The sequence below is a fragment of the Podospora pseudopauciseta genome, chromosome 6, assembly GCF_035222475.1.
Source record: "Podospora pseudopauciseta strain CBS 411.78 chromosome 6, whole genome shotgun sequence".
NCBI classification, from domain to species: Eukaryota; Fungi; Ascomycota; class Sordariomycetes; order Sordariales; family Podosporaceae; genus Podospora; species Podospora pseudopauciseta.
The window spans coordinates 2,990,664-3,015,313 of record NC_085895.1 but is presented as its reverse complement, the minus strand read 5'-3'; the positions used below and the strand labels follow the sequence as shown (position 1 = coordinate 3,015,313).

The 24,650-nt window shown below is 54.4% G+C and overlaps 8 protein-coding genes across 8 annotated transcripts; 2 read left to right on the top strand and 6 right to left on the bottom strand.

The window, feature by feature from the left end:
• The first annotated feature begins 83 nt into the window (after nucleotides 1-83).
• Nucleotides 84-875, top strand: QC763_607170 (uncharacterized protein). The gene is made up of 2 exons (XM_062914559.1): nucleotides 84-548; nucleotides 676-875. Exons 1-2 carry the CDS (start codon nucleotides 209-211, stop codon nucleotides 813-815), a joined length of 480 nt encoding a protein of 159 aa, XP_062763245.1. The 5' UTR covers nucleotides 84-208; the 3' UTR covers nucleotides 816-875.
• Nucleotides 876-1,202: 327 nt separating this feature from the next.
• QC763_607160 (uncharacterized protein) lies at nucleotides 1,203-4,274 on the bottom strand (the record flags this gene model as incomplete). Its single annotated transcript, XM_062914558.1, has 2 exons — nucleotides 2,575-4,274; nucleotides 1,203-2,288 (listed from the first exon to the last, which is right to left on the bottom strand). The coding sequence occupies exons 1-2, from the start codon at nucleotides 2,620-2,622 to the stop codon at nucleotides 1,203-1,205; spliced, it is 1,134 nt and encodes a 377-aa protein (XP_062763244.1). The 5' UTR covers nucleotides 2,623-4,274.
• Nucleotides 4,275-4,487: 213 nt separating this feature from the next.
• Nucleotides 4,488-5,850, bottom strand: QC763_607150 (uncharacterized protein; the record flags this gene model as incomplete). Its single annotated transcript, XM_062914557.1, has 2 exons — nucleotides 4,488-5,667; nucleotides 5,788-5,850. 2 exons carry the CDS (start codon nucleotides 5,848-5,850, stop codon nucleotides 4,765-4,767), a joined length of 966 nt encoding a protein of 321 aa, XP_062763243.1. The 3' UTR covers nucleotides 4,488-4,764.
• A 286-nt stretch (nucleotides 5,851-6,136) lies between these two features.
• QC763_0096900 (uncharacterized protein) lies at nucleotides 6,137-6,630 on the bottom strand (the record flags this gene model as incomplete). The annotated part of the gene is given in 3 exon segments (XM_062906326.1): nucleotides 6,137-6,334; nucleotides 6,340-6,401; nucleotides 6,480-6,630. Coding segments are annotated over 3 exon segments (381 nt in total). The 5' UTR covers nucleotides 6,601-6,630.
• A 1,278-nt stretch (nucleotides 6,631-7,908) lies between these two features.
• Nucleotides 7,909-10,549, bottom strand: QC763_607145 (uncharacterized protein). The gene is made up of 3 exons (XM_062914556.1): nucleotides 9,279-10,549; nucleotides 8,905-9,023; nucleotides 7,909-8,839 (listed from the first exon to the last, which is right to left on the bottom strand). The coding sequence occupies exons 1-3, from the start codon at nucleotides 9,350-9,352 to the stop codon at nucleotides 8,553-8,555; spliced, it is 480 nt and encodes a 159-aa protein (XP_062763241.1). The 5' UTR covers nucleotides 9,353-10,549; the 3' UTR covers nucleotides 7,909-8,552.
• A 1,960-nt stretch (nucleotides 10,550-12,509) lies between these two features.
• Nucleotides 12,510-15,992, top strand: QC763_607140 (uncharacterized protein; the record flags this gene model as incomplete). Its single annotated transcript, XM_062914555.1, has 1 exon — nucleotides 12,510-15,992. The coding sequence occupies one exon, from the start codon at nucleotides 12,510-12,512 to the stop codon at nucleotides 15,990-15,992; it is 3,483 nt and encodes a 1,160-aa protein (XP_062763240.1).
• A 570-nt stretch (nucleotides 15,993-16,562) lies between these two features.
• QC763_607130 (uncharacterized protein) lies at nucleotides 16,563-17,588 on the bottom strand (the record flags this gene model as incomplete). The annotated part of the gene is made up of 2 exons (XM_062914554.1): nucleotides 16,563-17,493; nucleotides 17,562-17,588. 2 exons carry the CDS (start codon nucleotides 17,586-17,588, stop codon nucleotides 16,984-16,986), a joined length of 537 nt encoding a protein of 178 aa, XP_062763239.1. The 3' UTR covers nucleotides 16,563-16,983.
• A 601-nt stretch (nucleotides 17,589-18,189) lies between these two features.
• HIR3 (Histone transcription regulator 3) lies at nucleotides 18,190-24,491 on the bottom strand (the record flags this gene model as incomplete). The annotated part of the gene is made up of 2 exons (XM_062914553.1): nucleotides 18,190-24,405; nucleotides 24,468-24,491. The coding sequence occupies 2 exons, from the start codon at nucleotides 24,489-24,491 to the stop codon at nucleotides 18,190-18,192; spliced, it is 6,240 nt and encodes a 2,079-aa protein (XP_062763238.1).
• Nucleotides 24,492-24,650: the final 159 nt, after the last annotated feature.

The following is a 24,650-nucleotide window of genomic DNA, read 5'->3' as shown; positions in this document are numbered from 1 at the left end:
TGAGATGTGTTATTAATGACGATACCCAGCGCGATAATAATACCCTGTTTTTTTTTTCTTGTTTTTTTTGTTTTTTTGGAAGCCAAGTTTCCTTGATCTGGTGCTACTGGAGATGCTTGTGTGCGGAGTTGCCAAGGTCCCGCTTTGAGCCCCTGAGTCGTTCAATCGGCACCGCACATGCCGGTCCAAGACCTTTTGATTGGGGTTGATGCTGTCAACGGCGTCCTTGTGGTTTGTTAGGGGGGTTGTGCAAGTGATGTCATGTGTTGCCTTGGACCCTTTCTATTTCATGATCAAATACAGCACCCACTGCTCAACTCCATCTCCCTCATTCCCTTCTTCTCATCAAATAATCACGACAAGCCCCCCAAGAGCAATCATGTCCTTCAAGCTAATCCCTAACACGACCCAAGACGCCGGCACAGACAACTCGTACGTCTCCCGGCAAGGCCACAAGCACGAGCCAGTGCAGGTCATCGCCGACGAGCAAGCCAGGGACGAAGTGAAAAACAACAACCAGACCAATAACACAAGCAATGATCAACTCGGTTGGTGACCTCCCCACCCCTTGACAAATGAGATCTCACAAAAAAAAAAAAAAAAAAAAAAAAAAAAAAAAAAAAAGAAAGGGCACGACCAGACAAGAAAATCAGACTGACAGCAGAAAAATCCCAGACAAACAAGCCATTGACCAATCCAACATCATCTTCAGCACCAAACCCGTGACCCGCGGCGCAGCCCCCCCAAAGGGGGCCTACAAAGAGCCCACCGACACCGAGGGCCTGCCGAGGAATGATGGGCGGAGCTCTGTCTAGAACACATCTCTACCTATCTAAGCTTAAAGTTCCCAAAGAAATCAAACCTTTTCATCTCAATATGAACCTTCTATCATCACGACGTGAGATCCAGCCATGCAGTTTCTTTCGTCCATGCTCAACTAGCAACTTCATTGGAAAACTTCTTGTTACCAATTCATGCTGTATAAGGTAGGTAGTGTCTCAACTGATATCATGTGGAAAGAAAGCGCGGGTAGGTGTACATTTATCTATCTCCACCCAACCAACAATAACTAACATAAAAAATTGATATCCTCTGCAAAACCAAAACAGCCCAAAATGACTTGCCCGAGGTGTATATATATATATATATATGCTCCAACCCCTTCCCAACCCATCCCAAGACAAAACAAAACGAAACCCCCATCAAACCCCCCCATCCAACCCCTTCCCCACCCCCGCTGCCCGTTCATAATACCCCTCCCACAAGCCCCTCAACTCCTCCTTCTCCCGCTGCAACCTCACATGCTCACTCTCCAGCGTCTGTATATACAACCTCGCCCGATCCAGCACCTCAGCCTTACTCACCTTCCTCTCCCTCTCCAAACTCGGCGCCCCCCCTTCCCCCCCCAAATATGTCGTCTGATACGTATTCTGGTACCCATCCCCCATCATCATCCCGCCCACACCAACCCCCGACGGCAACACCTCCAGCAGCTTATCAAAATGCGTGTTGAGCCTATGCCGGTACTTTTGCTCAACCATATTATGCCTAGCGCGGGCGTTATGACGACCTTGCCTGCCCGTCGAAACAGCCTGCTCCTGCTCCGAGTCACAGTCCTCTTCAGGGAGCGAGTTCGGTGCCGCGCTGCCGCTGGATATGGTTGACTGGCTTGTGGGAGAGGAGAGACTCGTTGTGGGAGCTGATGGTTTCTTTCCTTTGCTCCTCTTGGCCGCCGCCGCCGCCGACTTGTGAGGTCGGCGATCACCGTGTGGGCTCATGGTCATTGTATCAAGCGTCAAGCCTTGAAAAGGGGGGTTGGCGGCGTGGCTTTTTTGACGTTTGCTTGTTGACGGTGGATATTGGTAAGGAACACCACTGCTTCCCTCACCAACACCCATCGCCACACGAGGGTCCTCTGCATATGGCGTGAAGGATTGAAATTGGGGACCCCAGCCAGTCGGTGGAGGAGGACCTTGATTCATCACCCCTCCGTCAAGCTCGTCGTGTATCTGCCCGTAGGGAAAGCTGTGCGGACCGGAAGACATGCTTAGTGAAGCGTTGTCATAGGCAGACATCGGCTCGGTTGGGGCAGAGTAGGAGCTTTCTGGCATGAGGGAAGTGATACCGCGGGTGTCATAGTCCCCGTATGCTCCGGTGTTGCTGAAGCGATCAGTCGGCGAGATCGAGATCGAACCCCCCAAAGGGGAGGTTGAGCTGGGACACAAGACGGATGCATTGGCATGGTCCTGCTCCTGAATGTCGAAAGCTAAGGGGTATGATGGAATGTTCTGGTTGGCGGTTGTCAGCTGAGGTCCCTACACTGCAACAACAGGTCACCCCCACCCGAATAGCCGAGTCGTTGTCAAAGACGGAACACATGCTATAAATACAACACGGCAGCATTGAGGCTACCAGTCATGCCATCTCAACGGTTGCGGTAAGGGACCGAGGTCCCGAACCGATCCATATGGTCCTGACAAACGTCACCGTGCATCATGTAGGGACATGAGATGGCCCAAAGGGAGCTAACGAAATAGAGATGAAAACAGGGTCATGCCAAGGACTGAGCCGTACCTGTTGGTTTTCGTCATCGTAGTGACCACCGTAGTAAGTGTTGTCCATGTCTGAAACTGAAAGAGCAAGCTTGTTGAAATGACCGTATGATGCAGAGCATGTTCATGATACTGATGGGAGGTCACGATACCGGAAGGAGGTCCGGATCACGACAAACTTATACCACGAGCAGTCCCCCCTTCGTGTGACCAAGCGACATGGCGACTGCCCTGTGATGTCGTAGAGGGTGATGAACCCAGCCAGACCATGGCAGACATTTCTTCTTCTGGACCAACAATGTCAACTCTGAGGAGGCGTCGGCTTCATTTGCGAGCCAGGTACAGTGTTTGAATCGAAAACGGACATTGTGCCAGAGGCTTGACCAATGCCGCCAAAGGCGCACACTCGACACACGGGTAGCGGCCGATAATGCTCCTGTCTGGAAGCAAGGGGAACGCGCATATCTGACCATAAGTTGGCAGCGGCCCGAGCCAGTTCGGGGCACGATGCAAGCTACTACAACCAAGATCTATCCAAGAAAATAGTCAGGTCAGTGTCTCTGAATCAATCGATTTGAAATTCCCGTCGCTCCCCTTTCCAGGTCCAGCCCCGAGCATGTGGTTCGTGCCGTTCCCCAAACAAGACTCGGCAGAGCGGGAGATCGACATGGTTGTCAAGGGCTGCTGTACATGTACATATTCAGAGGCTGCCGCGGCGGAGATTGGAGCCAGTATTCTGTGAGAAAAATAAGCTGTGGTTCGATTTGGCCCGCCGATCATGCCATTGCGGTAACTACCGACTCAGCCCTAGAATCGTGGCGTCAAGTTCTTTCGAACACTCGATCTGATTGACCCCTGGCGGCGAGCCCAACAAGTCCAGTGTTTTTCTGGAACAAAATGCAGATTTGGGTACTGATCGTCCGCTCAGCAATCATGTCCAAGTCGCCATAATCTTGGGCACTAAAGAGCTGGAGTCGGATAAAGCACTCGCCTTGATTCCTCGACCTCGTCTCGCGCTCTCTTCTTCCACGCTCGGCACTTGGCTAGGGGTAGGGGCTGAGACACGGCGCATCCAGACAAACATGGTCTCGTTTCCACGAGGGAGAAAGCCACGCATGCCATGTTCGCAGAGCAGACAAAATCCGGGATGACGTGAGTCCCTGCTTCTTTGCCAATTCGAGACATGGCAACTTGTGTCGCACAACATCCTCGACAACCCTCCTCGTGGGTTGTGAGAGGCGGTCCCAAAGTTCCGGTTGAACGGTTTTTCGGGTATTGTATCCCTCATTTTTCCGAGGTGCGCGGGGTTGATCCAAGTTCATGGGGGTGGCTTGATATGGTAGAGGAACGGGCATCTCCGGAAAGTGATTCGAAGGTTTGTTAGCTAAGGGACCTCGGGAGTCAGAATCAACAACATCTCGAGCTTGGAACGTGGTGTACGGATACCGTAGGCATCATACCACCAGAGAAAAAGCCCTTGGCAGAACCGGTGAACGTGCTTCTGCGAGCGAGTGAGAGCGGCTGCCCTGCATGCAGACACCAGACTTGGCGTTCCGTCACCCATCGGGTCGATGTCTGATTCGATCAAGAACATGGAGGAGTCGTAATCGTAATCAATTCTGGGGTGCTGTGCTTGTTGGAGGTTGTTTGTGGGTAAGGGTTGCTGGCTTCCTGCCGACAACTGGACAAGCAGTGCCTGCCTGAAAAGAATCCCTCCTTCCCTCAAAGTCCCGGTGGCTTTGGAGCGCCAGCTGTCCAACACTCTTGGTCAAGATAGCGCCTTCCCACACATTTTGACGGTCGAAACTTGTAAATCATGCATATGCATTCTACAGACAATGGATATGCAGGAGAAGCATCTCTTTCCAATGAGCAAGATACAACAAAGCAACCAAGCTGCTGTCAGAAGCAGCCACCCGAAACACATCTGCCAGATACCGGACCATGAAAACCTGATTGTGTTGGAGCAAACTCGTAGATGAATGAAGTACAAGTGCAAATACAGTAAATTTGGTTGGAAAAAGAAACGCCGATGCTATCAACCACAATTCTCGCCATGCTTTTCAAACAAGTTTCCATCCTTGATCCCCACCATCTGTCTAGTAACAGCATGCCATATTTTGAACTTGTACCGTGACCCTTTTCCCCATCGCGCCAGTGTGGAGACCGAAACCTGATACCTTTGACCAAAACCCAATCCAATAAAATGCAATCACAGTCCTTGATTGGCTGCCTGAGCAACGGCTCCAGCCATGATGTCCATGTTCCTTAGCAGCTCTTTTCTTTCTCTGTTCAAGCGCTCCTTCTCCATCTCAAGTGCCTTGATACGTCTGGTTGCCAAATCCAACACCTCGGCCTTGCTCATTCTCTTCTCATCGGTTGCGAATCCATCACAGCTTTCTCCCTGACCCAGGTGACCCCCCTTGTATTGCTCGAGAGGAAGGACGGCCAAGAGGCGTTCGAACTGGGCGTTCAACCTGTTGCGGTACTGTTTCTCGACAAGGTTATGGTTGCGTCTGGCACGGCGTTCTTCAGGGGTGAGGTCATCATCATCACTGGCTGAACCGGGATTGTGAACGCTTTCAGCTGGAGATAGAGGTGTTGCTGGCGCCAAGCTTCCTTTTCGAGCCTTGCGGGAGGCAGTACGCAGCTGAATATTGTGCTTGCCACGACCCTTTGATCTACTGGTGGCCTTGATCTTGTCGTTGGGCTGATGCTTGGCCGACGTGGACGACTCCTCAGACCAAGACCTCTTGGTGTGTGTCACAGAATCTGCCATATCGATGGTGGCTAGTTCGCTCACTGGGGAGAAGAGCTCATGCTCGCAATACTCGCCCCCGGGTTCGCCCCTCCATACGCCCGCTCTGGAACCTACTGAGCTGAGTGGTGTTGGTAGAGAGGTTTCGGGACTGAGATTGTTGGACAAGTGCCAATTTCCACCCACAAATGGAGTAAATGGAGTCCTCGACAAGGAAAAGAAGTCGCAGGGTGGTTCCTCAAAGAACGAAGAAGCTGTGTACGGTGCGTCGGGCAAGCTCCATGGGACGAGGTTAGCCCCGTAGCTGGCTTGACCCATATAGCCATAGCCTGGGGTGGGTACTGCCGACACCGAGGTCTAGATTCCAACGTGCCTTGGTTAGCTGAATCCAGAAAGTGGTGAATGCAAAAGTGGCGTGACGCCGGGACTTGTCTGGTAACACCACGACCGCCACAATAAACCACGAATATTTCTCACCTCGTCAGCACCGGAACTCGCTTCCTTGATCATGATGCTGGTCTTCGTCGCGCTGGGTTCCATGACTTCTCCAACGAGTATCTCGCAAGGGGTCGAACGCACGATAGTGGGTAAGATCGTTGTCTTGCGGCAGCACCCATGTGATGATGCTCTTGACGGTGAGCGTCAAAGATAAGCACAACGGCGAAATGGAAGAGAGAACTGGAGAGAATAGCTGATAATCGTACGGTCGTACGTAGGATGCGTGTCCTAGTACCTCGGGAGAGCTGCTTTGCTGGTGGATATCTGGCCGTCCCGCTGGCTTCTGATCTCCAGGTCAAGTCTTATATAGAGGCTGGCCCCTTCGTGTTCACAGACCCCCCTTCTTCGCAAAGTCCCGCCTAGGTTCAATACCACTCCACGGCCCCTTCCCAGGACCACGCAGGGGGCCATGGGCTGCTCGAGTCCAAGAAGACGGCTGCTCCAGAGCCATTAGCGTTGCCGCTCCCGGCAGGCCGGCATAAGCAATGGAGAAAAGGAAGAGAATCGATCGGGCCGCCCACTTGTCCTTACTGCGGTACATCCTCCCACATCCCTTTCGAGGCCTGGGAGCGGGTCAGTCCGGGGGATCGAGCCTATAGCTGGGGATGATGTCAGATCATGGAGTCGTCCGCCATGTGCGTTGAGTGTTTGGGGGGGGGCAAGCAGCCTACATGAAAATGGCGCCATGTCGGGCAGCTGGTGTGTGGTCCCATCTTTTGACAACTGCAATCCAGAACAGTCCAAGACTTCCCCAGGGTTGTGTGAAGGCGTGTGTGGAAGACTGGTGTGCATCTGCGCAGGGGGTTTGACAGTTGAGAGGTGGGGTAGCCGGTCTTATCGTGCATTCTCTGCAAAGCCTTCAAGAACCTCAATGGACAGTTCCTTCCCGCACAACAGACAGAGCAAGCGAAAAGGAAGCCGCCAGGGACGAGATATCCACTACTGAATAAGATCTTTGTGGAGTCTGCTCCATCAAGTCCCGATGCATGTCAATCCTTTGGGGCAGGGGAAAGCGAACCTGATGTGTCATGCCAAGAGGGGAAGACAGAGACTTCAATTCTCACGGTCTCTGCTCAACAACAGACCCCTCTCCCAGCCAGCCTTATGGATATACACACAGCACATTATCCACTCTGCCTACTGATGAGTATGAGTAGCTCTCGACACTCGGCATCAGCCTAGCTGTAGAAATGAAGGCCAAGTCTTTGCTGCTCCCAAGTCGATCCTCTCATCAGCATGAATGGCATGATGTTGGCAGTGGCTCATCCGAGCACCGATCTGTGTTTTTCCCAAGAGACCAAACCCCGGATCCCGAATGGCCGATCCGATATCCCAGGACCCAGTTGCCACGAGGCAGCGGAGCTCACCGTCGCGCTTGAGGGCTCGGCGACGATCCGGCTTCTTTTATTATTTTCGCCAACCTGCTCAACTATCGTAGCGCCGTCCCAAAAACAGCCCCGCCAGAGCCGCTACTACCACATGCGTTTTTTATGCTCGGTATCCTCAAAGCGGAAACAGCAAACGAAGTCTGTCATCGACAACGGTGGTGAAGCTCGTATTGCGGCGGCAACTAGCGGCACAACAAGGATCTTGGGTAGCTGTCAACGGTGAGCCTCTACATACACTATTTCGACCGCGAGCTATCATTTTCTGTCTCTGGTTAGTGAGAAGCCATGTTTCAGGAGGATCAATCGGCATTTTGAGGGCTCCCAATGGGACAACATTGTCCCAAAGAGCTTTCGTTGAGACTGTTACTTGTACGGATTGACAACTCTTCCCGTTGACAATCGAGACAAGAGGGAATTCGAGCTCTGTCAAGAACTTGGTTGCTACTCTCGGCAAGTTCGGAATCAGTTCCGAGAATAGACCTGAGTTGGCGATGTGCTTGCAGACTCAAGATGCTGGGATCAGTATGCTTCCTTTCCCCCCAACAACCAGACTCGGTTTGGACCAGGCATAGAAAGGCTAGCCACGGCTCTCGAGGTCATCACCATCAGCCTCTCTGCTCAAGTAACAAACCGGTCGAAAGGAAAGGCATAAACGCAGCCAGACGACCATACATGCACATATGCAGAGACTGCGCCCATACCTCTTCCCTCAGCCGCTGTTAAACCAAATATCTCAAAAGGTCTCCTACTCGACAAGCCTATCAAACTGATGGCCACCAGAATAGGCCAGAGCTTGGCGGATCTCGACCCCCATTGTCGACGTGGCACTACATGTCCCAGCCTAAGAGTGGGCATCACGGGGCCAATGGTGTGGGCCTCGCCAAATCGAGAATATGACTGGGGCTGCTGTTAGGGAGGTTGGTGTAAAACACAACACTGCTTTCTTCCCTTTTCATCCATTCTGTTCTTCTTTGAAGAGACCGCCTCATCTGCGCTTCCCCCCCTTCGGCCGCCGTCCACACGTGGACCAAATCAGCAACGAAGGGGCAAGCATGTAAGCAACCGATTACAATTCACACCCCATGCTCCTGACTACAAGTCGGTATAGCGCACACGCCAACAACAGGAGCAGTTCATGAAATGGATATATATATCTAGCTGAGATCGACGAGGACGGTACCTATTGCGCACGCATACCCAAGCAAACAAAAGACAGCCGCTTCCTCCGGCATCCAGCCAGCCACGAATCAGTGGTCACAAACGCCAACGCCTTCAGAGCAGGAGAGGCCGCATGCAATGGGGGCTCATGGATCGCGAGGAACTTGCCAACACCACCACAGCCATGTCTCACCACCATTAGTCCTTGTCGTCACCATCAGCGGCAACAGCAGCAGCGCTGCCCTCGGCGGCGGCAGGCGGTGCGGCAGCCTTCTTGACGCCCTTGGAAGCGATAGGGGGCTCATCCTCCTCAGCACCTTCCACGTCTTCGACGTCATCATCGTCGCCTTCTTCCTCGCCCTCTTGATCCTCCTCCTCTTGGTCATCTCCTTCGTCATCCTCGGCGACACCGTTCTTGTGGCCGTTCTTCTGAGGTGCATCACCCTCGGCGGTAGCTGCCGTCTTTATCTTCTTCTTGGGAGGAGCTTGGTTGAGGGAAGATGATTAGCGCGCCAAAAACAAGTTAATGGGATTGCGAGGCTGGTCATACCCGGGGCAGCTTCCTCGTCTTCTTCTTCGCCCTCCTCATCTTCGGCATCCTCTTCGTTGAAGCTTCCGTCATCTCCGGAACTATCGCCGGCTTCTTCGTCATCCTCGTCAGAGACATACCTGCACCGCTACGAGTCAGCCACAGATTCGGGGTTATCTAGCATGCAAATCATGGCCATCTCCCAATTGTCGACGGAGACAATGCTCCGGCTACCACCGCGAAAGTAGGATGCGCCAACGACATCAGCGCCCATTTCGCCACACAAGGTCTGATGGCGTTCAGACCAGTCGCGTCGCATCAATGACGATGGGGGATGGCATCCAAGGCAGCTACAGAAAACACCAGCATCAGGGGAGCACGGGGGATGGGCTTACTCCTCCTCCTCCTCTTCGTCATCACTGGGCAGAGCTACGAGCTCCTCCTCTTGCTTTCTCTTGCGGCCGGTCATTTTGATGGAAGGGCGTGTTGGTAAGATATCAATTGAAGAGTGTAAGGATGGAACACGGGCGTGGAGAGTTGGATTTGATAGGAAAGCTTGGATGAGAGAGAGGGGAAGGAAGAGGAGGAGAAAAATAAGGGAGAGAGGAAAGGCTGAGGGGGGGGGAAGGGGGGAGGAGGGTGGTAGACGGGCAAAGGCTGGAGCTCCGGTGTGAACGGTACGTACCTACCTTTTCTTTGCCAGCAGCCAAGGACGGGATTACAAGGTGGGAAGGACGGAGAGCAGAAAAGGGGCGGGGGAGCAGCAGAGAGGGGGAGGGAAGCCAGCCAGGCTTTGCGCGCGCGCACAGCTGGGTCACTGAGGGGAGGGGGGAGGAGAGCAGAGCAGAGCAGAGCAACTTGGGGGGGGCCTCAGAGGTGGGCGGTGTGGGCGGGGGAGGAGAGGGGAAGCTTCCCCCCAGCTCCCACTTCTCTCAAAGCTACGGTGGGCGTGGCCTCTTCCCGCTTTGGAGAAGTTGGAAACCTGAGGCATCACTCCATCGGTGACGGGTATCAAGGAACGGAGCAGTTGGCCCAGTGTCGCATACAGCACAGTAACAGTGAGGGGGGAACTCTGATCGCATTCTGGCTTGTGCATCTGCCCGTCCAGGTGCGCAATTTGACGTTTCCGACTGGCTGATTGACGCAGGAGCTCGGACCTCTTTCCCTCTAAGTGTAACGGAGTGACGGCACGTAACGACCTGAGTGAGCCTTTTCATTGCGTGCGGCACAGTTTTCAGGAATAATCGGAGCAATAGGGGAGGGCCTGTCAGCAAGCAACGGTTGAGAAATGTCGAGCATTGCGGCTAGCGTTCGGGATGGTCGATTCCAAAAGAAAACGTCATTGACATTCTCACGTGACAGCAAAAGCTTGGAAGGAGCTTTGACCATCTCGTATCTCGGTTGAATATTTTGCCGGCTCCATCGCCGATAGATTTCCCGATGCCTTCATTCCGGGCCGGCTCCAGCAGAACAGAACCTCTCTGTTGTTGGAGTTGGTGCCGAAGCCGAAGAACGGAGGTGTTGCTGCTTCGGTATGCTGGTTCCGGACTGGGATACCAGGTGAGGATCGGTTGGAATGTCCCAAATGATGCTCATGGCGTGCTCATCGATATCTCTCACGTTCTAGCGAGACGGTGGCCCAGGTTTTCTTCAGACCGGCGACAAGACGAACATGCTTCACAGCGTCAGGCCAGCATCATCGAGACGGCATCGTGCAAAGGGCGTACGAGGTTCTCATCCCCGCAGCGCGAACGGTTTCTGTTGTGTCGCGTCGGACGCGTCGTAACCTGTAAATTTGACTGGGGTTGCATGTCTTCCGCGTAACGGACTCTGCTGATGTAGGAGATGCTCGAGACGAGGTCAGGTAGGTTCTCGGCACATCACATGGGATTGCTATGACGAGTACTCCGGTTTATCTGTTATCATTCTTCGCCGTTTGATGCAAACCGTTAAACAATGGCCGAGAGTCAAAGAGTGCCAAGAGGGCAAAGCTGATATCAAAGAGTCCGGCGTAGCTGGAGGAGAGGAACACTCGACCCCTTCGCGATTGATACAGCGCATTGACTACACCTCCTGGGACCTTCATTGATGCTGACCAACAGTGGCAACACGAGAGGCGGTGATATAGGTACTGTATAATTATTAACAGCACCGGAGCTATGTACATAATAGAGTCACATCTGGGCATGTTTCTGAAGGGGATAATTTTGAGATGAGAGGTCCATCCGTCCTTTCCCCTGGCGATCATCCCAAGCTAGAAATTTTCCAAGTTTTCGAAGGCTTCCATGACAATAGGATGAGCAGGGCTGCGATCCATGGATGGGAAGACCCACAACAGGGAGCCATTGCCTGGATAGGTCTAGTGTCAGGCACAGAGTGGCCCGGATGACCCTCGCCAAAGGCACAAGCGCGAGTCGTCGTCCGGAACTGCGGGTTCGCGAGCGGACAGGGGGAGGGAGGGGGGTAGGGGAGCATTTTCATTCCCGATTGAACAAGCATTGCGATGAAATTTCTGTGTGAGTCTGCTGGTTTGTCTCCTGATGGTGACTTGTCACGATGGACCTTTTGTATGGGATAGCATCTATGTATGCAGGGTCAAGGAGAAAGAAAACAAACTTACAGTACCCAGCTGGGGGTGAACTTGTGTAGATCGCTGCAGCCGTTTGCGTTTAGGGGTTCCCACCATCCCCTACAACGGCAGCCCACTGCGGCGATGATGTCGGTCTTGGAGGGGGGCATTGTTGCTTTTTTGTTTTCCTTTCTGCATGTCCTGGGGGTCTTTTTGCACTGGGGGTCAGCCAATAAGTGGCACGACAATAACCATTTCCGAGAGTTGCACAGTCGTACCTGCTTCGGGGGAACATGACGAATAAATCAGATGGAGTTCTGGAGAGCCGAGAGAGAGGGCCACGAAAGCTGAAGCTTTGCCAATGAATGCTCCGCCCATTTGCCCCGCCTTTCAGATCGGGCTGTCCGCGGCTTGTTTTATTTATTCTCTCTCTCTCTCTGTCTCTCTCTCTGAAATCTCATCCCATTCCTAGCAATTTGGGCTCGATATCCTCCCTCGCAGAGAAGCTCAAACTCAAACCTGGCCTCGGGCCGAAAGTGCGTTGCCTGGACCCTGTTACGCGACGAACGGCTGCTGCTTCGTCCACTGTGCACAACCGCAGACAGAACCACCACATCCACCCAGACGCGGTAATATTAGGACTGCAAATTATTCGGAGCCTGTCACCCGGCTCTACCTTGGACGGGTGAAACGGTCGTATCCTTCCAGCGGCAAGACAAGAGATGGTCAGGAAACAGAACAGACAGAGTCTTGAAGTTGAAAAGGAAACTCGAACCAAGGCAGTGGGCAGGCCATCTACTCCGCAGGTGCTCCCGGGATCCTCCCCGGCACTAATCCCAACAACCATCAACCCGGCTCCAGCGCGTTGTCAGGCCCTGCATCCGCAGCCCAGAAGCCTGCTGCGTGCTCATTTGGGCGCTGATCACGATGCGCTGGGAAAATAACAATTAAAATAAAGCAATTCCCAATGCTATTTTGCACCACGGCCTCCACCTAAAGGATTGAAGCCTTCACCGCACACACCCGCCGTTCTTCTTCAACAACATCGGCCGCCGCCATGTTGGGCCATCACAGAGAAGACGGAGGAGGAGGAGGAGGAGGCAGTGACAATGATAATGATAATAATGGTAGTGGTGCGGCCTATCCCGCCCCAAGCAGCATGATGCACCACGGCTTGCCCGCTTCCCGACAGCAAGCGAAACCACAATGGCCAAACGCCGGACCCTGGTCGAAACCAGACGAACAGACCGACTACTCCTACTACCAGCAGCAATACAACCAGCGCCATCAGCACTATCCTCCCCGCGACTTTCCCGTCCAGAATCTTCACTCTTACCAAACACGCTCCAACCACCAACGACGACCGTCGAGCTCGCCGAAACCGACGCTCGATCTATCACACGACCGCCGACAGATCCCCCCTGACCTCCTTTCTCCTCGCAGCGACTCTTTCTTTTATAGCTCCCCGAATGCTCGGCGAAATCCGGCCTTGACACCGACCGCCTCCCATTTTCCGAACAGCAGTGCTCGGATGAGGGCCGAGTCGAACCCCGTGTCGAGACCGCCGCCCAGGTCGGCTTTTCCGGGCCTGTCGTCGAACCCTTTCATCATTGAGGCATACGAACCAGAACCTGAACCTGAGCCGACACCGCAATCGGAGCCCCCATCGCGGGCGCATTCTCGACCGCCGAGCGATGAGCCGCCACGCAAGTTCCCGCTCCTTGCCCGACATCACGAGCAAATCGGGGGGGCGATGTCTCCAGCCTCGATGATGTCACGCTTCGAGTCACCGCCCGGCAGCAGGCGAGGCACACCAACCCCATCGGAAGGTACTGTCGTGACAGTCGAAAACTTTTCTCGGCCACGGAAGACGAGCATTCGGTCGCAGCAGTCTGATGGTGCTTTGTCGTCACGACGGATGGGACTGAGTCGCCCGCAGGTGGAGCCGACGCTGGAAGAGTCGGGAGAGTATCAAAGTGATTATCAACAAGTACACGCGCAATCCCACGCGCCCGGAAATCCGTGGCCTAGGCTCCGGAGACTGTCTGGCTCGTCCTCGCAGTCTTCCAGTACGTTTTCCTCGATTGCGCCTCGCCCGTCGCAGGATCATGCTCCGAGAAGCGAGACTCCGAGAAATATGAACGCCCCCATTGCGGCCTTGGCCGGCCCCTTTGCGAGATCGGTGCTGGGTCCCAGTAGTAGTGGCACTCAGGCCTACGCTCGGGAAGAGCAAGCGGCACAAGAACAACAACAGCAGCAGCAGCAGCAGCAGCAACAACAGCAACAGCAACAGCAACAGCCAGTTCAAACTCGAGAGCCACCACCATGGCTCTCGGCACCGGACGAAACCCTTCGGTCGAGCTTTCGATCCCAGCTCACATCCTCCACGGCTCAGGGCACGTTATTCACGGCGACGGGAACCGAGAGAAACAGCGTTCTCACCAAGGCGAGCAGCGTCGGGGATCACCAATCTATTACTAACATCTATGCTCGGGCAAGCTGGTGGCACAGCTCCATCATTGGAGACGATGGGCTTTTGGAGGATGTGATGGGAATGTACGAGAGAGGGTTCAACGATTCGGACATTGAAAGCATACGGAAGAGCATGAGGTTTGCGGACGACGAGGACATTTTTGCGCAGGCTGATTTGGACAACCCGATGCCACGGAGGAACAGCTCGAGGCCTGCAAGCAGCCACCATTCCGACGCCGACGTGGTGAAGGAGAAGATATTGGAAGCGATGAACGACAGCTTGCCAGCGCCAACTGGCATCGCGATTCCGATGGGCAGTCCGGGTTCGAGACAGTCGGTTCCCAAGTTTAGACAGTCGTTACTGCCAACGAACTCGTTGCCGAAGGATTTTGGATTTGGACAGCACATCGCGAAGAGAAATCTGGCTGAAGCCGAAGGGCTGGAGAAGCTCGATTCGGCCAAGTTGGTGGATGGGGATGATGTCCCAGTGCAGCAGGCGGTGGAGCGGGAGGAAGAGAGACCAGTTTCGCCCTTGTCGCCTGTACAGCCAGAGCTACCGATACCCACGATGCCGATACCAGCTTCTCGCCCTACAACGCCATCTCGCGCTCCGCCACCAATGCCACAGGAACCACCGGAGGAGCCAGGCGCCCGGGACCGGTACGGGTTCCGAAAGGCGGGTCCTAATGTTTCCCGCCAGGCGTATGACGCTTGGAACGCCGGTTATACCGAATACTTGTCCAGGAGACGCAAGAAGTGGATTGCCTTTCTCAAGGACAACTCGCTCATGACGGACCGACCTATACGATTCCCGCCACGCAGCACCAAGACGAAGAGATTCATCCGAAAGGGCATCCCGCCAGACTGGAGAGGGGCGGCCTGGTTTTACTACGCGGGCGGGCCGGCGATTCTGAGCAAGCACCGGGGTGTGTACGAAGATTTGCTGAGGCGGGCTGCGTTGGATCCCACCGGACCGGGGAGCATGCCGGGGTTGGTGGGGGAGGTGAAGCCGTTGATTGTGGACGACATCGAGAAGGATTTATACAGGACGTTTCCTGACAATATCCGGTTCAAGCCGCCCAGGCCGGCGCCGCCACCTCCGAGTAGTCCGGTTGGCGGTGAAGAGGGAGATGATGCGGTCGAGGTCGAGCCAGCGCCAGAGCCGGAGATCATCACGTCGCTCAGGAGGGTCTTGCACGCGTTTGCGTTGTATAACCCCCGGATTGGGTACTGTCAGAGTCTGAACTTTCTGGCTGGGTTACTGCTGCTGTTTGTCGAGACCGAGGAGCAGGCGTTTTGGTTGCTTAATGTCATCACCAGGGTTTATCTTCCGGGCACGCACGAGATGAGCCTGGAGGGATCAAAAGTTGATCTTGGGGTTTTGATGGTGGCGCTCAAGGACTCTCTCCCTAATGTCTGGAAGCAAATAGGAGGCGACGAGGACATGGGACTGGGCGGGGGAGGAGGGGGAAAGAAGAAACCCAAACGAGGCCTCCCCGGAAGCGGACACAGGGCCAACCAGCAGAGCGTGAGCGATCCTAATCGGCTCCCTGCCATAACACTCTGCATGACGGCCTGGTTCATGTCTTGTTTCATCGGGACTCTCCCCATCGAGACGGTCCTTAGAGTCTGGGACGTGTTTTTCTACGAGGGGAGCAGGACGCTGTTTAGGGTTGCGTTGACGATCTTCAAGCTGGGGGAGCCCGAGATCAAGGCGGTGCAGGATCCGATGGAGATGTTTGGGGTTGTGCAGCAGTTTCCACGGAAGCTGCTGGACGCGAACGCGCTGATGGATTTGTGCTACAAGAGGCGGAACGGGATCGGGCATTTGAGCCAGGATGATGTTGAGGAGAAGAGGCAGGAGAGGAGGGATGGGATTAGGAGGTGGAAGGCGGAGCAGGAGGCTGCTGCTTTGGGCGGTGGGAGTAGCAGCAACGGGGGAACAGGGACGAGGGGGTTGGATTTAGCTGGGGGGGTGGACGGTGGCATGAGGGGCGTTTTTGGAAGGGTGGGGGGAAATAAGTCGGGGGGGAACAAGGAGCAGGTCAGGGCTGCGGAGGTGATGTAGAGTGATCCTCGGCCTATCTCTGGCTTTGCTCCTGCTGCTTGGAGGAGGGTGGGGGTGACGTTTTGAAGCAAGGAATTTCTTTTGTTTTAGACCACATCACATCACATCACAACCGGGTGCTGTCACGTCGGGGACGTTGTGACAGCAACCGAGGCTTTCTTTTGTCAAAACACACTTTGCGAAAAATCATCAGCTCCGGGGGAAAAAGAGAAGAAGGCTGGAGGGAAGGGGGTCAAAGCATTATAAACGGCGAGGGTCTCTCTGGGGTTCTTGTACCTATTTGGGGAAGGCAAATGGCAAAGGGGGCAAACAAACGGTGATCAGGGGGGGGGATATTCTGGGCTTTTTTTTGTTTGTTTATTTTGGGTGGTTCAAATAGCATAGCATCATCTCTTTTCATTTTCTGTGAAGACTTTTCTTCTTGTTCATATTTTCCTTCTGTTCGTTCTTCTTCAGCATGTTGTGGTGTGTGTAAGTTAGGGACTGGCTGGCTAGTTAGTGAATGCGAAGGAAGAGGGGAGTCGAAAAAAACAAAGAAGCGCGTTTGTTCACATCTCGAGATCAAATACATGATGTTTTGTGATGGTGACCTCAGTACTTTGAAGTGCTTGTATTTGATTGATAAAATGACTACCGCTGCCATGTCTTCACCGCCGACTAACCCCTCAACATGTATCATATCCCGAATAACTGTCTTGGTAGACTTCGCTGTAATGGGTCAAACCCAACCAAAAAACACACAATTACAATCTCTTTTCCCCCAACTACCTTCTCCCCCATCCTCCTCTCCCAAACCACCACACACGAACCCCCTCCAAACAGCAGGTCCAGCAACACCACCCCCCAAAAACCCTCCCAACACGCCCCAGCTCCAAGCACCTCAAACATCAGCCCACCAAGACGCCACCCGCCGCCGCTCCAAAAGAGCATTCGTCGTTCTCGGAGGAAACCTCGGCGGCACCCCCCCGGTCCAAAGACCCCAAATATCAAACTAAGACACCTGTTGTTGCTGCTGTTGTCCCTCCCCCCCAGTCGTCGCCGCCCCCGCCTCGGTGCCAAACTTCACCGGCCCCTTGGCATACCTCCCCACATACGCCCTCGCCTCCTTCTCGAACTCCTTCCTCTCATTCTTGTACTGCTCCGCGATTCTTGTTTCCAATGGGTCATCCGGCTGCGGCTCGGCAAGCAGTTGTCTAATCGCCTCCAGCACAGTGACAATCTTGGTTGACGGCTTCCAGTTGTCTGTTTTGAGCAACGAAAGGCAGATGGAGCCGTTTGTCTCGTTGGTGATGTTGGGGTGGTAGATGCGGGTTGCGAAGGTGATGGTGGGAGGTTTGAAGGGGTATTCTGGGGGAAATTGCACAATCAGGCCGAATTTGCCGCCGGAGTAGATTGATTCCGGGGGTGCGGTGAGGGTGATGTGCCAGAGGGAGATATTGGATTCCGAGGGGAGGGTGATGGTGATGGAGGGGGGTGGGGAGGTGAGGCAGTCGTTTAGCTCCTGAAGGGCAAAAGGTTAGTCAGTTATTGGGGAGGAAAGGGAAAGGGAGGGGAGGGAAAAGCAAGTACCTTGGTGATTCTCTTGGACGAAGACATGGTTGCTGTTTTGCCTGATTTGGTGATGAGGGGCTCGGTTTTGGTTGGAATAGATAAGGTGGTAGCTCGTTACGGGAGGAAAAGTTTGGTTTGAGAGGGAGAAGATGTCGACGAGTTATGGGATTTGAGAGTGGAAGTAAGAAGATGCTTGGAGGAGAGTAAAAGTGTTTGTAAAGAGGAAGCTTTAGAGGCGTCGGCCAAGACAGGACCCCAAGTAGATGCAGGGCAGGCAGACAAGGCAGGTGAGTTTGGTGGGGTTGCAGCTGACGCGCGGGGTGCTCCTTGCCCAGCAGGATGGTGGGGCTTTCCCGGCAGGCGGGCTGGCCCCGCCTCCAAATACAGGGGTAGCTCTCGTGAGCTTTGATGTCATTGCTTGAACTGACAAAATGCGGCAAGAGTAACTGTAAATTCTTAGAAATACTAGAAGGCAGCACTAGGAAATAGGTCATGATGGACTCATCATAAAATATGCAAATCAACGCAACAGTAGCAATGCCCCCATAACCCTTTTCGCTTCAAATAGCTACCCGAAATCACTGACACCCTCAATTTAACCACCCAGAACACATATGCACCCGCTACTGAGCTTAACAGCAAAGCCCTACTCGACATCTTGCTCTGGCCCCTCATCCTCAGTAGCCTCTTCATCATCCTCCCCATCTCCAGCCTCCGCCATGTCCACTGGCCGCTCATGCCCGTCCTCCTCCTCTTCTTCCTCAGCCTCTTCCGCCTCATCCTCATCATCGTCCTCGTCTTCCTCCTCCTCCCCATCTTCTTCATCCTCATCATCCTCATCATCCTCATCATCAGCCTGCTCCCCCTCCTCCACCTCATCCACCACCTCGTCCTCATGATCAGATCGAGGTCCCACATCTTCCATCTCGGTATCCACCATTTCCTCATCTGGTCCATCTTCAGCATGGGTCTCTTCTTCTTCATCCTCCTCCTCTTCTTCCTCCTCGTCCTCCTCCATATTCTCATCCCCCAATTCAGCAGTCTGATCCCCCTCCTCCATGACCGTCTCCTCCCCTTCCATGACCGTTTCCCCTTCCTCCTCCTCCCCTTCCTCCTCCTCCCCCTCGCTCTCCACCTTAGCAACCTTCCCCAAACTGGGAAACAGCAGACTCTCCGGAATATCATCCTCATAATCCGGCGGCACATCACTCAAGTCACTCTCATCGTCATCATCATCATTCCAACCCCCGGGCCCAGGAGTCGACCTTTCGCTTCCAACCCCCACAGCCCCCCCAGCATTATTACTCGCCTTACTCGCCTTACTCGCCTTCCTCAAATGTCCACCCGCAGCAGCACCGGTATCCTTCATCTCCACATCCTCCCCCTCCTCCTCGCCCTCCTCATCCTCACTCTCCCTTGGCGTCCGCCCATTTTTACCTCTGCCGCGGGAGGCACCGCTAACCGCCGACTTTGGCGCCTCAGCAACCCGCAAAACAGCCTGCACGGCATCGTCCGCCTTGCGCAGGATGTTCGGCCGACGAACACCCAGTCTGTGGCTTCGCGGTGCTGCATCCCCTGCCACGGACGCTTTTTCAGAACGATCAGGCTGCTCCGACACCGCCCGCAACGAGCCGAGAACGGTCTTTTCTTCTTGGGCGACCAGGTTCTGGAGGAGCTTGCTTTTGAGTTCCGCCGCCGGAACCCCAACCCCAACCCCGTCTTGAGAAGCGGACGGTGGTGGTTGCTGAGAGGAATCTTCACCCGGTTGGGTTTCGGTGCTATGTTCCGCTGGCCGGGGCAGCTCAGGTCTGACATCGAGGTAGATGGTTGAGTAGCAGTCTGTGATCAGGTCGTCGATGGGACCCGCCTTCATGAGGTTGGAGTTCAACTTCTTCAGCTCGACCGCTTCCTTCATTGCGTTGAGGGCAGGGTGGGATTCTGCTGCGGGCGTGGTGGCCCACTCGGTGATTTTCTCGCCTACGACGTCGAATTCTTCGGTATTCAACGTCTTGAAGGCGTCCTCGCCGGCGGAGGGGACGTTGAAGGTTTGCCTGATCAGCTTGAGGTAGATTTGGACACAGTACTGCCAGAGCTCGTTGAAGTAGTAAAAGTCGGCGCCGCGCTTGCGAATACGTCGGAGGACAGCCTCGAGGTTGGTTCTGTCGTTCAGGGCGGCGAGGATCTTGGCGACGTATTTGATGTAGCGCCAGGTGTAGACGTAGTGCCGACCAGAACGCTCGGCTTCACACTTCCAGACGTTCATCACCATGGTCTTGGTGAACATGTTTTCTCTCAAGACGGCAAAGGCTGCCTTGGCGGCGTCGACGTTGGCAGGGTCGTTCTCGTCCACGGAGTCGGGAAAGAGCACCCGAGCATGCCGCATGATAATGCGATGTTGCCAGTTGGACTTATCCTTGTCTCGCAAGTACCGCAAGCACCGGATAATGTACGCCTCCCACTCCTCAGGGGTATCGACCGTAACTGGTTTCCCTCTGTCGATAGCGTACGGCTGCCGCTGAAGAAGATCAGCAGCCTCTTGACGGGGTAAATCCCCCCGACGAACCAGCTTGTCAACCACAGAGACAATCTTGTAGTGCGGCTCGAGAATCGGATCCTGACCACTGCGAGGCTTCGGCAACGCCGACACCACCTCCACTGTCTTCTCGAGCGCCCTCAGAATCATCTTCACTGTGGGACGATGCCGGCGAGTCTTCTCATCCAGCTCCTCGGGTGCCTTGGTGTACATCTTCCACAGGCACTTCGCCACCATGTAAGGGTTCTTCCACTCCTTTGGCTTGCCCTCCATCGCCTTGCGGAACAAGTGAGCCGCAAACTTCCAGACCTGATAGTCTGTCATCTCGTTGTGACGAATCCGTCGGAAAGTCTCGATCCCTTCTGGCTCAATAAACCACCTCTCCTGATCAGAGTGCTTGAACGGCTCCATCGCAAACGGCTCCCGGCTGGAGGCATACATCCGCATGCCAAACTCACGGTACATGTCGTTCAGCGCCTCCTTCTCATCTTCTGAAGCCCCATACGCGTGCGGGTCAGCCGACCAGGCATACGAATGCGACAACGCCAGCGTGTAACAATGGATAGAACTTCGCTGGAACTTCACCAGCTCAGCCCGGTCCTTGTTCATCTTGTCCGCGCTCCAGAGAACAGACTCGTCCAGCTCATAATCGAAGCACTCGGCCAGACGGAACCACGCATCCCAACGGTCGGGGGTGAACTGAAGCTGGAGGCGCAGGTACGTGGCGCCAATGCGGAGATCGTCAGTAGCGCCCGGTGTTTGGCGCCGCGCGAGCTCGACGCCCTTGAACTTGGTGAGACCGATCATGCCGAGGAGGAAGTACCACCCGTGCTTGGCGGGAGCGCTGTCCACGGTGTTAATGGTGACGGCGTCGAGGTCGATACTGCCGTCGAGCGCCTGGAAGAGGTGCAAGGGGTGAATGGGAGTCTTGAGGTACTCGGTGTAATTGCGCAGATTGTGCGTCATCTGGGGATTGGACTTGGTAGTCCCAATCGCCTGCTGCATCCGCTCAATCGTAGTCTTGAGATCCGATTTCAGGAGATCCTTCATCGACATCCTGTTGGCAAGGACGGTGATCTTCTCGACAAGCTGCAGAGCCTGGCGCTTCTCGAGATTCTCAGGCTCGCAGCCATGCTCCTGAACCTCCCAGATACCAACTCCGAGCTTCAAGCCATGCAGATCGTAAAGGACCTGCCCCAGGTAATCTTCCCAGTTCTCAATGTTCCTCTGCTTCAGGAGCTCCACCCGCATCATCTTGAGGAAGATCTTGTTGGACGACTTGCAGCTCTTGCGCAGACCGAGAACTTGATGAACGGCCGCCAGGTACTCGGCCAAGTCGTTTTCATAGTTGGGGAAAGCGTCTGGATGCTGCTGAATGCCGACCTTGAGCATGGTATACTGAAGGGACCAAGTTCTCACCTGCATCTCCTGAAGCTTGTTGAGGAACGATCGTAGAGTTGAGTTGTTGGCCGGTGCCGGTCTCATCCCGATGCGAGTCTCGTTCTCGTACATGGCTGCTACATGAAGGAGGCAGCTGAGTTTGGCGAGGGCCGAGAGGGTTGACTTCAAGTGCTCCTCATCAATGATGTCGAATGCGCTGTTGTCGTTCAAGGCCAAGTGCAATGATTGTATGATCAGATCATCCAGCGCCTTGATCATGGTCATAAACAGGGCCCTCCTTGGTTCGGGTGGTGTCTCGAGGTAATCTACATGTTCAAAGTCGGTGATGATGGTTTCGATGCTCCTCAAAAAGCACGAGAACTGTTTGGTCGCATAGCTAATCTTGCCGTACGCCTCGCCCAGTCGTGACCATAGCAACAGCCTGAGCTCCGTGCTGCTCCGCTTGAGGAACTTCCACAAGTCCGTCAGACTCTGGCTTGCGCACTCCAAGAGCGGCAACTTCTGTTGCTTTGCCCATGAGTGGTCACCGTCGGTTCCATTTGGCTCCGACATGCCAGGCACCGTGATGTAAACATTTTCCGGGTTCAAAACCGGTTCTAGACTGTCAATCACAGAGGTTGGATCACCCATGTCCTCCTGGAAGAGACCCAAGAAGAAGTCCATCGTCGTCAACTTTGATATCTCGCGTTCGGCAGCAGCGGTTGAAATTTCTGGCATAACAGCGTTGTTGGGCAATGTGATTTCGCTGATGGAGGACTCGAGAAGATGATCGTACATGCTGTGCCAGCAGTTGAGGATATGATCTCGTGGTGTGTCTTTCGCCAATGTTGTGGCATACACTCCAGCCCACAGGAAGCGTGACGAGAGCTCGTCATCTGTGTTTGGATTCCGTTGTCTTGTGACTTCCGTCGTGAGGTCCATCCACTTGTCCACACGCAGCTGAATCTCAACCTTGGTGCTTTCTTCCACCGTGCTGTTAGGGTTGGTGGTGCGTTCATAGACGTCCAGGTAGAGTTCAAACACCATATGTACCAGCTTGACTAACTCAAGATGCGCCTCATGGTCGCCCTTCGCAAGGCACAAGTCGAGCTCGTAGGTGACCCTCTCGTATATGCTGGAGCCAAACTGTGTGATAACATCCGACAGCGCTGTCTTGGTGTGGTCTGGCCATTTGGTCCCAGTGTATGTAGGCATAATGATCTTGAGAAACTCAAACACCACGTCTTGAACTGGGTACCATCCATTGTTGATCTTTTCAACAAAAGCTCGAACGCCCCGGGTCTCATCGAACACCGGGGCCTCATTTGCTCGCTGAGACCCTGACTTGGTGTGCTCAAGGAAGGCTGAGAGACTGAGCTGCGGGCGCTCACGCTTACTTAGCAGGACAGTGGCATTCTCCTCGTCAAACTGGAGAATCGAATCTCGAAGATCAACGGTTGATAGATTCTGAATCTTCCCCATCCGGTCGTCAGACGCACACGAATCAAGGACCTCAGCTATTCTTTCCAGTGTCACATGGTCCGTTACTCCAAGATTCTCCAGAAGATTCTTGGTCGTTTGAAACAGATTCTGGTCAGCGGCCTGTAACGGTTGCAATTGCGTCGCGAGAAGCCGGGCAGGATCCACAATCTCTTCCGCCGCTGTTTCTCGTCGCGCTGTTTCCCGCCGTCGAGTCCGCTTGCTCCGCTTACCCTCGGCCGCCTCTTCTTCCGGGGGATCGGGAAGCCCAGCAACTGACTGAGAACGCTTCCTGGAAGGCAAAGCACGTTCCTTGCCCGTTGCTTCACCCAGGGATGCCGGCTCTGCCACCATTGGCGTGGATTCTTTCTCAGCCGCTTGTGGTTTCTCGGATTGCTCGCCCGAAGCTTGTTCGTCTTTTACAGCACATTCAGATGACCTGTCGGGAGGAGGCGAGGAATCCGGAGGCAAAAGTTGCATATCTATTTCCATCTGGATGTCCTCATCGTCGGCCGCATCTGGAATTTCCAAAAATACCGCCTGTCCGGAAAGCCCCTCTTCCTCGACGAAACATGCCATGGCCGCACCCAGCTCTGTCCAGGAGGGGCTCGCGGCAGAAATAACATGTCGTGGGGGTGGGACATCTGTTGTCTGTTTCTTGGGCACAGCCAATGACTTTGCAGGATTCGGAAGAAAGGGTATTGGATCTTGATACCGTTTCAGCATGGGAGGAAGTCCTCGTTCCACAAAGGGCTTCATTATCGGATGGCCCAGCGCCATTTCATCCCCCAAGACTTGAAGCTGGTCTTTGAGATCCTCGCCCGCATATCCTTCTGCCAACGAAGGGGGCTCCACCTCGTCCACCGCAGGGTCATCGTCCAATTCGATGGCAGCCTCCAAGCTGTAGCGACTAATCCGGCTGCTCTTCAGGAAAGCAGCGATGCGGGCGGTTTTTCTCCATAACTCGGCGTCTGAGGGGTCACGGTCGAGCGCGGCGCTGAAATCCTCCAGTGCCTTCCTGGCATCTTCCAACACAGCTGGATCCTCAAGAGCGGCCGACTTGGCCACGAAAGCTTTTCGGATCTTGCGCCTAATCCGATCGACAATAAACTGGCCGTGGTTTTTGTACGCGAGGTAGAAGGCTTGGGGGAGGGTGTTGCTCAGGGTGTCGGTCTCTGCGGCAGCGGCATCGAGCACTGTCGCAAACGTGGGCTCAACAGCCAGGACGCCATCTTCACCCGCTTCGGCCCGCTCGTACTCGGTCTTTGCCTCTGGATATTTGAAGATTTCAGAGCCGAAAAGGGCGTTGTAGGCGTCGGCCGCGTCATCGAAGAACTTGGGGCCTTGCGAGTGTAGTTTGAGGGCGGTTTGGAATAGCTTCAAGGCATCTTCCACCTGAATATCTCGAGTGTTGTCGATCTCCTCATCGACGATTTCGTCGGGTTCGACATTGATTGCTTGAAATGCGGGCTGGGCGGCGAAGCGATTAGCATTGGTTCTGTGTGGTTTCTCCATGGTTGATGGAGCTGGACGGGACGGTGCAAGAGACTTGCCATGTTGACGCCGGTGAAATGCCAAAGTGGTCATGCAGGACTCCGTTGGATGAACTGGCGCGACTGTCAGTGGTAGGCTAGGGTTGAAAGTCTCAAGCTGCTGCCATGTATCCGTATGCGCAAGTAGTCGAATGCGCATGTCCGTCTCCAAATCCTCCAATA